General features: G+C 39.5%; 1 protein-coding gene across 1 annotated transcript in view; it reads left to right on the top strand.

Annotated features, from left to right (window-relative positions):
- The window catches only part of DDHD1 (DDHD domain containing 1), a 181,800-nt gene that overhangs the window by 77,026 nt on the left and 90,229 nt on the right, over window positions 1-14,545 (top strand). The window contains 2 exon segments of the mRNA XM_027776631.1: window positions 13,082-13,263; window positions 14,282-14,470. Of these exon segments, the coding sequence (XP_027632432.1) occupies window positions 13,082-13,263; window positions 14,282-14,470 (371 nt within the window).

Raw genomic sequence — 14,545 nt, 5'->3', positions numbered from 1 at the left:
GACATCTTCTGAGAAGATAACAATATTTTTTAAAATATGTATTAGAAAAAACTCCTTGGGGTAACATCAAACTTAAGAAAGCCTCATTAGGTTTTTTTGTTTGTTTGTTTTTTTACTATAGGGCATGTGCACTCACAGGAGAGAGACTGGGAGAAAAAGAGAGAGAGAAAGTGAGAAATCACACTCCACTATGGTTATGTCACATTCCTTTCTCCTCTTGAGATTTTGGGCATGCACACATATGCCCCTCATGATTTTCAAGCTGCTGGATACAGGACTCAAACCATGGAGACAGCTATGTGGGATCTAGTTCCTTAACCACCACACCAACTCCTTGCCAGGAAGTCTCATTTTTGGTAGGCTATCATTGCAATGAAGCAGGACTGTTAAAAATGGATGGCATAACCATTTTAAGCAAGTTGATAAAATTGCCCCTCATATTTCTAGGACAATGAGAAAAAAATTTCTTTTTGAAAATGGAAGTCCCCTAATTATAGATGTTCATGTCTCCTAATATTTGTGAAAAGACAAAATTTTTTAAAAGGACTTCTCTATTCAATTTGAAAATTAGTTATTGGCTGTTCTTATGTGATACCTTTTTATACAGTCTCATGGTCCTGTGGTAGGCAGTTAGTTAGTGAGCAGGCAGCCCTAAGAGAAAAGCGAAAGGCTCACCTAGCCCCCGGGGGGCCAGGAGGACGAGGCAATTTGCCGTACTCCTTTCTTAAGGCTTGAGGGAAGCATACAGGGATAATTCGTAGATTTTTCTTGTATCAAAAGGACTCAAGCAAGCATTTTGGTCATTAAAGCGATAGACTAATTGGGCAATCTAATTGGGGCAACCTGACTTGCACTGGGCGGATGCAATTAGTTGATCAAATTCCTTTACCTGTGAGGAAGGTGCGCAGCTACAGGAGAAAATGTATGGATTCAAATTTAAAGGAAGGACATAGGCAGCGTAAGGGGCCTCCCACTAATGAATATTCATGACCTCGAGTAATAAAAGTAACAATTAACCAATACCAAGCGCGGTTGCCACTTGGAAATATGCTCGCCCAACAACCTATTTGGGTGTACTTTCTTTCTTTCCTTTCCTTTCTTTCTATTAAACTTTCTTTTCTATCTACTTCATTCGTGGTTGCGGTTTCATTTTGCACCTAGGAGCAGATCTCTAATTTTAGTGATCTGGACCCAAAGAACCAAGGATTTCACAAGCAGCTCAACACTTTCCCATCCGTTAACAGTCCATTAGCATCCTTTATCAGACAGTAAGGTCTAGTGAGAGACAGTATGATGGACGAAAGAAGTCAGCACATAATTCAAACCTTTCTCACACATTTTCCCAAAACTAGATCTTCAACAGCATGTCCACACAGGCTGTTTCTGGAAATGTCTCCTCACCTTTGAGCAATCTTTTCTTTAAATCCATCTATATTATTTTCTTTTCTTTTTCTTCTTCTTTTTTTTTTTTTTTTTTTTTTTTTTTCTTTAAGCACCCTGCTCTTTCATTTTGTTTTTTTGCTATAGGACACGTGCACTTGCCAGAAAGACAGAAACAAAAACTAAGAAATCACCTCTCAGGGCGATGGCCATGCCACAATCTCTTCTCCTCCATTCTCCTCTCGGGATCTTGGGCACGCACGCACACACGCCCAGCATGAGTTTAAGCCATCAGGTCTAGGACTCAAACCGCAGTCGACCACATGGGAGTCCAGAGACATAGCCATTACACCAACTTCTGGTCCCAAATCCATCTTTTATTCTGTTGATTAATACTCCTTTAAAAAAGGGCAGGACTGGCTGGGATAATTTTACTTCCCTATTAAACTGACAGTGTCTCCATACTATGTACAGAATAAATTTCACTCCAGTGAACCTGGCCTTTGAGGTCCTCTATAATCAGGCACAAACAACCTTTGCTTAGCACAAAGAAGTGTGCAGTTGTTATTTTGCTTTACTTATTTTTCTTTTTGCTAATATGGTGGATGAACTTTTTACCCTGTTCTTTCAACAGTTTTTCAAGCTTTTATCTTTCACTGATTTTCTGTTCATAACTTCTTTCCAGTTTTCTGATGAGAGCTCATTGGTTTGACCATCTAAGAAAAGGAACTCTTTTATTAAGGTTTGCAATCTTGTCTTCATCATATTTACAACAATATTTTCAGAGTTTGTTGATGTCATTAACTTACAGGTGACTTTAGGAAGCCAAAAAGTCTGCAGTTCAGTGAAGAGGGCCAGAATTTGTCTTTCATACAATTTATGTCTAAAATTTCTTTCTGGAAGCTCTCTCTCACCCACTGTCCTTGCCACTTTTTACCAGATTCATATGAAATTACTCAATTTTCTAGTTCTAGGTGTTTCATACATTATGCTAACTGGTCTTAATAGTTTAGACTCTTCACACTTTTACCAATCCGACAAGCTATTTGGGATTTATGGAGTTAATGAAAAGGAGCTATCTTTTTCCTGCAGGGCAATAGAGTTTCCTTTGTGCTCAAGGTGACTTAACTAGGTCTGGGCCTTAAAATTTTTGAAATCTTAAGGAGTATTAATAGAATGAGGAAGTTTTCATTTAAGCGTTGCTTTTTTTTTTTTTTTTTTTTTTTTTTTTTTTTTTTTTTTTTTTTTTTTTTTTTTTTTTTTTTTTTTTTTCGCCCATAAGTGGAAACTTCCTTCTGTTCCTTTGTTCTTGAGAAAAAGTATTGAGGTGCTTGACCTTGTTAAGGTGCAAATGTGATCATAGATATTAGATGTTACAGTCTGATCATGTACTGTTCTGTGCTGGTTGACCCCATGCTTTTCTGTGGCTTTATTTTCGGAAAGAGAAAAGATAGGGAGAAGAAGGGGAGCCAAAAGTTGTTCCTGGGGACTGGAAATCAAAGTGAGAGGTTAAAGGGGAAGTTCTGTGATTATAGGCAGAGCAGTGGTGCTCTGGATTCCAGGAGAAATGTGTGGCTCACAGCTGGTAACCAGGCTGGATTTCTTTCCTTTCCACGCAACCTGGCACAGCTTTGGCACCAGGATGATGGAGCTTAGTGGGACTCAGGAGACAGAATACATGGCAAGCCAATATAGGAGGGGACGGAACCATTAGCAAGGCACCTATCAGGTCTCTTCCAGTTACCTAGTGGCCAGGAAGGGCATGTGGGTGGACACAATGTTGCTAGACCAGAAGAAAAGGAACACAGTGGGTGTGGATGATTGTTGTAGTGTAAGAGACCAGATTGTAAGCAGATGTAAGCCGTCCTATTGGAAACAACAGGGAATCTTTGGGAAATACGGTCAAGTCAATGGGGGCTCAAGGTGTAATAGCAGTGTTAAAAAGTTTATATGACCTCCTTTACACTTAGTGAAAAGCATGGTCCTACCAGTTGCACACTTTTTAAGAATACACAAACAAGTGTATTGTTTCTACCTTTGTTGCTGGGTATGTCAAACTATATAGAAAGGAAGCAACCTGTTGAGGAAATATTTTAAAGCAGATTGAGCCTTGTGATCCCATCTCATCAAAATCAGAACAATGACTTGCATAGGAACAGTTCCTGTTGGGACCATATGAAAATGATAGTACCGATACAGATCGGAGAATGAAACAAATACCTAGAAGTTCCGTTTCAGTTACACGGACTGAGTGTTAATGGCAGCAAGAACTATCAAAGACCTTATGATCCAGTAGATTTAAGGTGGGTCATATCTCTAATCATCGCTTGGGACTTAGCCTAGTATTTAAGTATGTTGTGATGTGACCTTTAAAAAGCTTGTGTAAAATAACATTAAATATATATTTTTTCAAAATACATAAAGCACCTGTAGTATCCAGATGGCTATTATTTTATATTGTTCTATTTTTCTAGTGTCTACATTTGCTCATTTTTCCTTCTCTATCTTCCAATTCTTCAAACTCTTTTATGACTCTGGGTTAGTAGATACCAATTCATTCTACTGGAATATTATTCTGCACCCTACCTCCAATACCCTTTTAAGTTACCATCTATTCATCTTTCAGGTGTTTCTTTTTTTGTTCATTTTTTGTTTTTGTCATAGGGCCTGTGAACTCACCCGAGACAGACAGAAACAGTGAGAGGGAAAGTGGGTAATCACCCTCCAAGGGCATGACCATGCCACTATGCCCTCTCCTCCATTCTCCTCTTGGGATTTTGGGCACATACATGTGCCCAGTGTCATTTTCAAGCTACCCGATCTAGTCAAACTGTGGTCAATTATGTGGCAGTCCAGCATCTTAACCACTATGCCATCTGTGGGCTCCAGGCATTTCTTTTTCTGAGAAAACTGGTTATATAAATGTACTCATCTTCCTCCCTCAGATGGGCTGGGCATCCCTCTACATGCTATCACAGCACACTTCAAGGCCCTTCTCATGCTCCTTTCACACTCTACATCGTATAGGTAATTGTCCACCTTTCCCACTAGACTGTGAGTTCTGTAAGGGTCGGTCTAGATTGTGCCTAAAAGAATATTTGACTCATACATAGTAAATATTATATATATATATTCATTTGAGTTGATATTTTGTCAGTTACCCAGTAACTCATAACTTTTGAGAAAGAAGTCATTTCAATTGTCCCTCATTTTACAAGTAGGAAAATAGTGCCTATTATTTATAGGAATGTAAAGTTACTACGAGAATAAAATTCTATTTGCGCTGTTTCCTCCCTAAGAATTTTAATAATTAACTCCATGTTTTCACTTCTGCTTTAGACTAAATCATCAAATCAGAAAACTCCAAGAAAGTTTCATTTAACACTCCTTCAGTTCTAATGGGGTTCTCATAGTTGTCATAAGTGTTAAAGGACATCATAAATTGTAGGTACCAAAGAATCTCATGGATCCTTGGACTCCTCAAAAAATTTCAATGCATATTGAAGAATGTGTTAAATTTCAGTTCTTAAAAACCTGTGGACAGCACTGTTACTGAGAAGGTCAGTAGTATTAAGCAGGGGAGAACAAAAATTGCAATAAGGACCTCATGTGACCTAGAATTCAGGTCATGGCCTCTCCAAGAAGTTGAATTAAGATGATGGATCCAAAAAGTATTTATGGGGGTCAGCAGGTGATGTGGTGATTATGGTGCTGGACTCCCACATGGTTGACCCCAGTTCGAGTCCCAGACCTGATGGTTTGAAAATCACCCCTTGTGCTTGTGCACGTGTATCCAAAATTCCAGGAGGAGAATGGAGGAGAAGGGATTGCAATGTGGCCATCCCCCCTAAGGGGTGATTTCTCACTTTCCCTCTCACTGTCTCTGACTGTCTCTCTCTGGCGAGCTCACAAGTCCTATGGAAAAAAAACTTTAGAAAATTATATTTTTAAAAAGTAAAGGTTTATTGGGATCAGCAGTTAATGTAGTGGCTATGTTGCTGGACTCCCATGTAGTCGACCAAGGTTCGAGTCCTGGACCCAGTGACTTAAACTCACGTCGGGTGCATGCGTGCCCAAGATCCAGAGAGGAGAATGGAGGAGAAGGGATTGTGGCATGGCCATCCCCCCTGGGGGGTGATTTCTCGCTTTCTATCTCTCTGTCTTCTGTCTGTCTGGTGAGCGTACGCGCCCTTTAGCAAAAACCTCTCGCCTCCTCCCCCCCCCAAAAAGTAAAGGTTTATGAACATCTCCAGAGAAGAAAATACGGGCAATTACAGGCCCTTTAAGAACTGAGAAGCTGAGTCGTTCACACTGACCTCTGTGTGGATTGGCCAAGAGTTCTAAGAACAAGGTTAAGTAACTAAGGAATCACCAGGCCAGAGAGAAATGCAAATAAACAGATGTTGAATACCACTGTTCTACTTAGTAAGACCTACTGAAAAAACAGCAGGAAAAAAAAAAAAAAACAAAGGAAAGAAATAAAAAGAAAAAAAAAAGGAAAAGCCTTTTGAAATAGAGTAATTTCTTCTGTTGTGGCCAGCTATGGCAGACAACAATCATGGGAGGCATGAAAGGACTTTTATATACGTTACCTCATTTCATGCTAAATAATCTTCACCACAAAAAAGTAAGGCAAGTTATTACTATTCCCGTGTAGTTGTTGAGGATCAGTGTTCACATATCTGGTCTTGGGTGGGACTGAAAGCTGACCATAGCTCTGTTTGCAACCTACGTGTGATATCTATGACACCTGTAAATAAGGATTTTATTCAAATATGCTAATTAGCATGTAGTAATTAGCATATGACATGGTCATGCAAGGGGAAGACTACTCGAAGAAGAGAAATCTCTACAGTGGGTAGGCATAATCAATATTAAATAATATTATTTTCATTTTGCTTATTTTTAAAGCTATTTTTAAAAATTGTACAAGTATTGTACAAATATATGCGCATCATATAAAGTAGAAATAATTTAGAATTAAAAGTCCCTTTATTTCCTCTCACCATCCCAAAGTAACTATGTGGGTAGTTTGGAGCTTACATTTTCAACTTTCAACAATTTACATGTATGTTGGTAAAATATTTACACATATGTGTATGTATACATATGTATAGTGTGAGTTTGTGGGTGTTTTTAAGAATTATTTATTTTATTTTATTTTATTTATTACTATTATTTTTAAATTTGCTATGGGTACATGCACTCACCAGATAGAGAAGGAAAGTGAGAAAGCAAGCCGTACAAACCATGATTAGCCACATGGGAGTCCAACACCCAACCACCATACCACCTGCTGGCCCAAGCTTGTGTTTTTAATGTAAAAGTAAAATTAAATCACAAATAATTGTTCTGTAATTTGCCACTGTCACCTCATAATGTCATGAAGATCTTTCTGCATCAGTATATTCTTCACAAAGTGTCCCATAGTCATAAACATACAATGGTTATTTAACATTCTATTTTCTTTCTTATGTCAAGATTTTCCCTACTATAAAGTGGTTTCGATTTTTTTTTTATTGTTATTGTTTGGTTTTTCAAAACAGAGATAATTAATTTGTCTTTGTTTTGTTTTTCTTTTTAAAAGCATATTATTTCTTGCATGAGTGAGAGAGACAGAGGGTGAGACAGAAACAGCATTCCCAACAGGGTTTCAGCTGAGTCTGGATCATAGGCACAGGCATATCCAGAGTACATAGAGAAGTCTACAGATCCAAACTTGGAACCTTCCTATGTGGGACAGTCTTGCAGAGCATTGAATTTTACCACCACACACCTGTCTGGGCCCAGGTAATTCATTTTGAATTATATTGTCTAGTATCTATGTTATGTAAGTAAGGGTTAGAAAACTCTTAGTAATTATTCTAATTAGTTTCCCATTCCACTCAAAAAATGTTTTATTTTGTAAGAAAACTGTGACTTACATAAGAAATTAAAGGAAAAACTCCATTACAGTATTATAATAATATATTGGGTATCAGAAGAGTCATGATGTATTTTTCTGTGCAAGAAAGCATCATTACTTTTCCAACGACCCAATATTTACCATGTAAAATTCTAAAAATGAAAATAAGTCATTCTTTTTGCTTAATAGTTATTTATTTCCTCATTTACATATGGATAACAAATATTAACAACAACTATGTCATCCACCGAGACTATGAATCACAGAGCTAATCTGCTGGAAAAATTAAGCCAAATTGTGACCCATCTCCGTTTTTCAAATATATGGCTCTTTACCCAGTATGTTTTACTCCTGGAGTTCCCATTTCTCCAATCTCATTTTTTCCCCTTTCTCAAGTTTTCTCGCTGATATTTGTTGTTTTGAATGTATTTGTGTGTGTATGTGTGTTTGTGTGTGTGTGCACGATGGTTGCTACAACTGGACACACATAAGAAAGGTTTGAAAGTACCTTAAACTCTATTTCAATAGGTGAGTGGTTGAATGGATAATTGGATGGGTGGATAAATGAATGGAAATAGTTTAATGTGTCAAAAGGTATCTTTTTCTGAAATACTCCATCAAATATTATTTTTGTTTAATAATGAATCACTGCCTTTACTGTAGTAAATCTATTACAAAATCTGCTTTATACCGTATCTTTTTCTGTATTTGGAATATTGAACTCCTGCATCTGTATTTATGATCTTTGCATTTACCATTCATTTAAATATGAAAATGTTCTCCAAAAAGTCACCTAATAGTTGCTAACATGCTCAACAAAGTAGTTTAAACGTTTGTGCTTGGGTTTTTACATTAATGGTCTGTATTAGGTTGAATAATGCCCCCCATCCCCAAAAGTCATGTCTACCTAGAACCTCAGGACATTACCTTATTTGGAAATAAGAGTCTTTGCAGATGTAATTCAGCTAAGGTTATGCTGTATTAGAGTAGATCCTTAATCCAATGAAACTAGTGTCCTTAGAAAAGAGGAAATGACATACAAAAGAACGCCCTGAGACAATAGGAACAGATTGGAGTAATATATCTACAAGCCAAGGAACAGAAGTATTACCTACAATTACTAGCAATTACAGAAGGCTAGGAGGAAGGCATGGAATAATTTCTCTCTCAGAACCTCCAGGAGGACCCAATCCTGCCACAACTTTGATTTTAGACTTCTCTCTTCTGGAACTGAAAGAGAGTAATTTTGTTTTAAGCTATGCAGCTTGTGGAAATTTGTTACAGTAGTCCTAGGAGACAAATATGCTGTCTCTCTATATCTTCCTTAAAATGATCTCTACACAGGCCAGCAGGTAGTATAATGGTTAGGGCTCCTGGACTCCCAAATGGTCGATCATGGTTCGAGTCTCGGACCTGGCGGCTTAACACTCACAGTGGATGTGTGTGCATGTGTGCCCAAAATCCCCAAAGGAAAATGGAAGAGAAGGGATTGTAGCATGGCCATCCTCTCTGGGAGGGTGGGGGTGGGTGAAATCTCTCTCTCTCTCTCCACATCTCTCTCTGTCTCTCTGGCAAGCACACATGTCCTATTGTAAAAATCTCTCAAAAAAACACAGCTCTTTAATACTTAAGGTTTATCTTTTCTAACCTGAGAAGTATACTTGGAAAGTAGGATAATGTGAATAATCAAATAAAAGGCTGTGAGCTCTCATTGATAAATAGTTTGAATCTTAAATTCTGTATTAGCGAAGAAGGAGTTTCAAATGCTGAGCTAATGTTACTCATTTCTTATATTCAAAATATAGGTTGTTTACTCTTGAAGAATTTTGCTTTCCTAACAAACTCTTTTAATTTATTAATGATATTATCTTAGCGGCTATCTAGTATGATTCAAAAACCCAGTATTAGAACTATGGTAGGGATTTGTGAGCTTCTGAGTCAGCAACATATTTTGCTCAAACTGAAACCTGAAACTTGAAATGCTGATTTGGGATATAAGGATGAACATACTTCCTTAAGCAGCAGTTGCAAAAGCAGTAAATCGATTCTGCCATTCATTCCTTTCCAAACTCAGCAAATTATTCAGACTCGCTCTAGTGGAAATCTATTTGGAACACAGCTTCTCTTTTCTCTCCTTTTTGTTACCTGAAAATCAGAATAAAATACACATATACAAGAGTCTACCTCTAAGCATCTCTCACCATACTCATATGATTATTAATTACTTTTTATTGAAGTCTTATATGAGTTATATACTAGATATTTTATGAACGAATATGTACTTTCTTTTATTTTTTTTTTCAAGAAATTTTTGCCATAGGGCATGTGCATTTGCCAGAGAGACAGAGAGAGATAGAAAGCAAGAATCACTCCCCGGAGGGATGGCCATGCCACAATCTCTTCCTGCACTCTCTGCTCGGGATCTCAGGCATGTATGCATATGTGCCCAGTGTGAGTTTTAAGCCAGGGACTCGAACCACAGTCGACTATGTGGGAACCAGGCGACATAACCATTATGCCATCTGTTGGTCCCCAAATATATTTTTTCAATTTACCTCCATGGTGATAGAGGGAAAAATTCACAGCACTGAAGTCACCAAATACTTCTACGATGGATGTGTAACGTGAACTCACAGTAGCCTACGGTTATGGCCTAACTCATTTTTCTATAATGAAAGGGCAGGATAGTAGCCAAATCTTCTCTTTCTGATACAAATAAGCTGATGAGGATTTTGCAGCTGTCTCCACAGAGTGTGCATCAATATTGTATTGATTTACCATTTCCTTTCATTTTGACTATACACCTTCAACACCATTGACCTTTATTTCCCTAAAGGAATAGAAAACATTTTTTACTGGGTTTTGGTAAGTACTGTTTTGTGGGCAAGACCCTTACAAAAGTTTAAGTAAATGCACTTGATCATTTTAAGTATAATTTCAGTTAAAAACAAAAACAAAACCATATTTAAAATAGTGCCAGGCAATAAATATCTGTTGAATGAATGAATGGAAAGATGAATGACTTTATTCACCATGTATCCCTATACTGTTTCTGCTCTCCTAGCTCCCCTTGGATTGTAATTTGGTTTCCTCTATTGATCTGTCTTTAGGGAGACAATGACCTGTGTGCTGCTGATGCAGCTGTATTGGCATTTCAGTTCAATTCCTCGTGGAATATAAATTGTGACATTATGGTTTATTTAAAGATATCACTAGACTATGAATGTTTCACTGTAGAACCTAGTATAGTGCCTGAAACTTAGCAGCCACCTGATGTCCAGTAAATGTTCCTCCTTCCATCCAGGCCATTCCATTTAGTCAGTGCACCAAGAACATGCTCCCATTTTAAGAAACTGGATAAACAGTAATCTTGCAAATCACAAGTAAAATAAAATTTTAAATGTAACAGATGGCTTATCAAAAGGAGATCCAGGGAACCAGCAGTTAGCGTAATGGCTATGTCGCTGGACTCCCACATAGTCAACCGTGGTTCGTGTCCCGGACCCGGTGGCTTAAAACTCACGCTGGGCGCGTGTGCGTGCGTGCCCAAATCCCGAGAGGAGAATGGAGGAGAAGGGATTGCGGCGTGACCATCCCCCCTGGGGGGTGATTTCTCGCTTTCTGTCTCTATGTCTCTCTCTGTCTGGCCAGCGCACGCGTCCTATAGCAAAAACCTCTCCCCCCCCAAAAAAAGGAGATCCAGCAGATGGAGGTATGACTATATGTCTGCCCTCTTTATTTATCCTAAATAGATGTATTCCATCATATACTTTGGGTGAAGCTATTTCAAGTGTGGGTGCAGTGTATTGGCTCAGAATAAATTGCAAGGCATAAGGCTTTCCCCAACATTTTCACACAGGTGAAAGCAAGGAATAGGAGCAATTTACAGGGAGGGGGAAAAATGGGGGAAATGGCACGAAATTAAATCGTGTAATTTTGAGAGATGTGAAGAGGAGGATGACCATTGTTCCCAGGAAGCCCCTGGCATTGTCTAATGGGGAAGGAAAGTGGTAGAACATGCAGATGAGTTGTCTTCTGTGCCTCAAATAGCTGGCTTTACCTTTTTCTAGCTCACACCAGGAACTCCCTCAGGCTTGGTTCCACATCCACCTGGTTCTTGCAGCAGCAGAGGCCCATGAATACCAGAAGTCTGAATCAGTCTTGCTTATGTGCCTTCTGTAAAGAAGGCTTGGTCTTGAGTAATTTTTTTTTTCTTTTTGTGAGAGGTTTTTGCTAGAGGGCACATGTGCTGACCAGAAAGACAGAGAGATAGAAAGACAGAAGGCAAGAAATCACCCCCCAGGGGGATGATCACGCTGCCATCCCTTCTCCTCCATTCACCTCTCGGGATCTTGGGCACACACGTACACATGCCCAGTGTGAGTTTAAGCCACTGGGTCCAGGACTCGAGCCACGGTTGACGACATGGGAGTACAACAACATAGCTATTACACCATCTGCTGGTCCCTGTCTTGAGTAATTATTAAAATACAATAGAAGGCTTTCCATAGAGCCAGGGAAGTTCAGATACCACTGTGTCTATTGAAAACACTAATGGCAGAGTAGTAAGGAGCCACCTGACACCTACTCTAGCAGGTAGAGACGGGACTTCAGGCCCCAATCCTTCCTCCTCTTGTCTTACCTGACAAGATGCTCTACAAAGCTAAAGAAGGAGAGAAGTAGCAGTAAACATCTGATACAGGTTGACTTTTTAAACAGAAAAGAAAACTGAGAAAAGTAACTTCAAGACCTTTACCTTTGATATGGCTAGGGAACAAAGAGGAAATAAACCCATGCAGTCAGTCACACAAAATTAAATACTACACTTTCAAATACCTTTTACTTGCCTTCAGCTTGGGCACAGGTCCATCTTTCTAGCGCCTGCTCACTTCCAAGGGGGCAGAAATAATCTCAACTCTCACAAATACCGACTGATGTCTCCTCTTACCTAGGTCTATACCTACATAGTGAGGTCAGTAGAGAGTGTACGACTCCCTTCTTCTGTCACCTGATTATATTGACAACATCTCCTTCAAGAAAGATCATGTTACCTAAGAAAGTATGTGAACCACAGAGGACAATCTCCTCAAAATAACCAAATAAACACAGCACGTAACACAAGCATTCATTCAATATAAAGTGGGAATGACGTTTATAGCAGATAATATTCATTAAGAGGAATCATTATTATACTCAGTAAGAGTTAAAACGAGGCTAAAATAATCCTACCAGATAGTTAAATAGTTAGGTTACAGTTTATCAAGAAACATAAAGGAATAGAAATATCTTAAATGCTGTGATATCCCTTATTTTTAATCCCCTTTATTGTACTTTTCACATAGTACTGTAATGTATGTGCCTTCCACTAGGATATAAGTTCCCTAAAAAAGAAAGTAAGTCTTGCCCATTCTTTTTTGTGTTATAAGTGTGATATACATTGGCATAGAGATGCCTGGCACATAGATGGCCATCAAAACACTACAGAATAGGGACCAGCAGTTAGCATAAAGGCTATGTTGCTGAACTCCCATGTAGTCAACTGCAGTTTGAGTCTTGGACCTGGTGGCTTAAACTCACGCCGGGCACGTGTGTGTACGTGCCCAAGATCCCGAGAGGAGAATGGAGAAGAAGGGATTGCGGCGTGGCCATCCCCCCTGGGGGGGGTGATTTCTTGCTTTCTGTGTCTCTGTCTCTGCATGTACTCTATAGCAAAAAAAACTCTCAAAAAAAAAAAAACACTATAGAATAAATGCATTCATGTGTAGTAAAAAGCTCAAATATCATACCCAATTTCAGGTTCTGCGTATTTCAATAGAAACGTGGGAGGACAAACTGGGAAATAGGCATTCAGAAAATATGAATGGAAAAGAGGGTTCTGATCTTAGGTGCTTTGAGTCAGGGCGGCAGTATACAAATGGTCAGGTTGTTCACTGCACAAGATTATTCAGCCAAGGCCCCAAATTGTGGCAGAAAATCCAGTCAGTACTCCATTTGCCGAGACATGAACCCAACACTGCTCTGTGCCCAAAGAAAGTGATGCCTTTTATCAAATCCCTACAATGGCCCCATGTATATAGTCCTGATTTAAATACTGATTTAGTCATCTCTGACAGGTTAGATCCCCAGAACAAGAAAAATCACCCTACCAATCCAATTCCACCACAAAGGGAACGAAAATGAACATACACACACACACACACACACACACACACACACACAGCTAAAATCTCCTGTTCTTTGAATTGAGACTATTGAAGTTAGAAATGTTTTTTTTTTCTGGATTTTTAACATACAGTGAATGGACTTCCAAATTTTTTGTTTTAATATTAAAGAACTCCATTAGGAAGCCTCAGTATTCAAACCAATCCCGAAAAGTGTGTTACAGAATAAAAACTGCATACAAAACTGGAAGAAACCTTAAAGGTCATAGTATTCCACTGCTAAAAGAAACTTTGAAGATCATCTGTCCAATAATCTTTTAACTTTCCAGAGGAGGAAACAACACACACAAAAAAAATCAAGGAAATTAAATAATTTGCCTTTGGTTAGAAAGCTAAGTCTAGAACCTAGTTTTCTGACTTTCAATCTATCAATAGACCTACCACACCTGGGCTGGGCATGCCATCACTATAAACAACTATTGATTGTGCACCTGTTGCGTGGGAGTCTAGATGTCTATCAAGACTTGGTTTTCATCAAGGGCCTTGCAATGAGGTTGAGGAAACAGGAAATCCAAGTGTTGAAAGATAAGGAATAATATGAAGTGGCATAGAAGGGAGGTTTAGACTCAAGTTTAAGTGGGAGTGGTGACACCAAGGTGAGTGACAGGCGTAGGGTGGAGTGGCATGGGTGGTGTCGTAGGGGCCGACAGTCCTGGAGGGACCAAAACCACGGAATGAGAACGTCCAGCTGAGGCCGAAGGTGATCGTAAGGTCACAAACCCAATGTCAAGGGAGTCCACCTTCTGAGGGCCCTCTTCGTGACTTAAGCCTCTAGGTTCCCGAGCCCAGCTGTACTAATGAGGCGGGCAGAGCCTCTCCACATCTGGGCTCTGAATTCCAGAAGGCCTGGGGCCAATGCAGCTGTGCTAAGAGACCAGAGAGAGGGCAGCACCGAGCTGAGGCTGCCTAGAGTAGCGGGTGACCTGAGCCGACCCTGCACTCTGCGGGAGGGGCGGGGGTCGTGGTGCGCGCCGCGCGGAGGACACGGAGCTTCCGGGGCGGGGCGCGGCCGGCGGGGCGGGGCCGGGGCCAAGCACCT

Source organism: Tupaia chinensis, unplaced genomic scaffold, assembly GCF_000334495.1.
Source record: "Tupaia chinensis unplaced genomic scaffold, TupChi_1.0 Scaffold000688_1, whole genome shotgun sequence".
NCBI classification, from domain to species: Eukaryota; Metazoa; Chordata; class Mammalia; order Scandentia; family Tupaiidae; genus Tupaia; species Tupaia belangeri.
The sequence above is the reverse complement of the archived record's forward strand: the minus strand, read 5'-3'. Positions and strand labels throughout refer to the sequence as shown.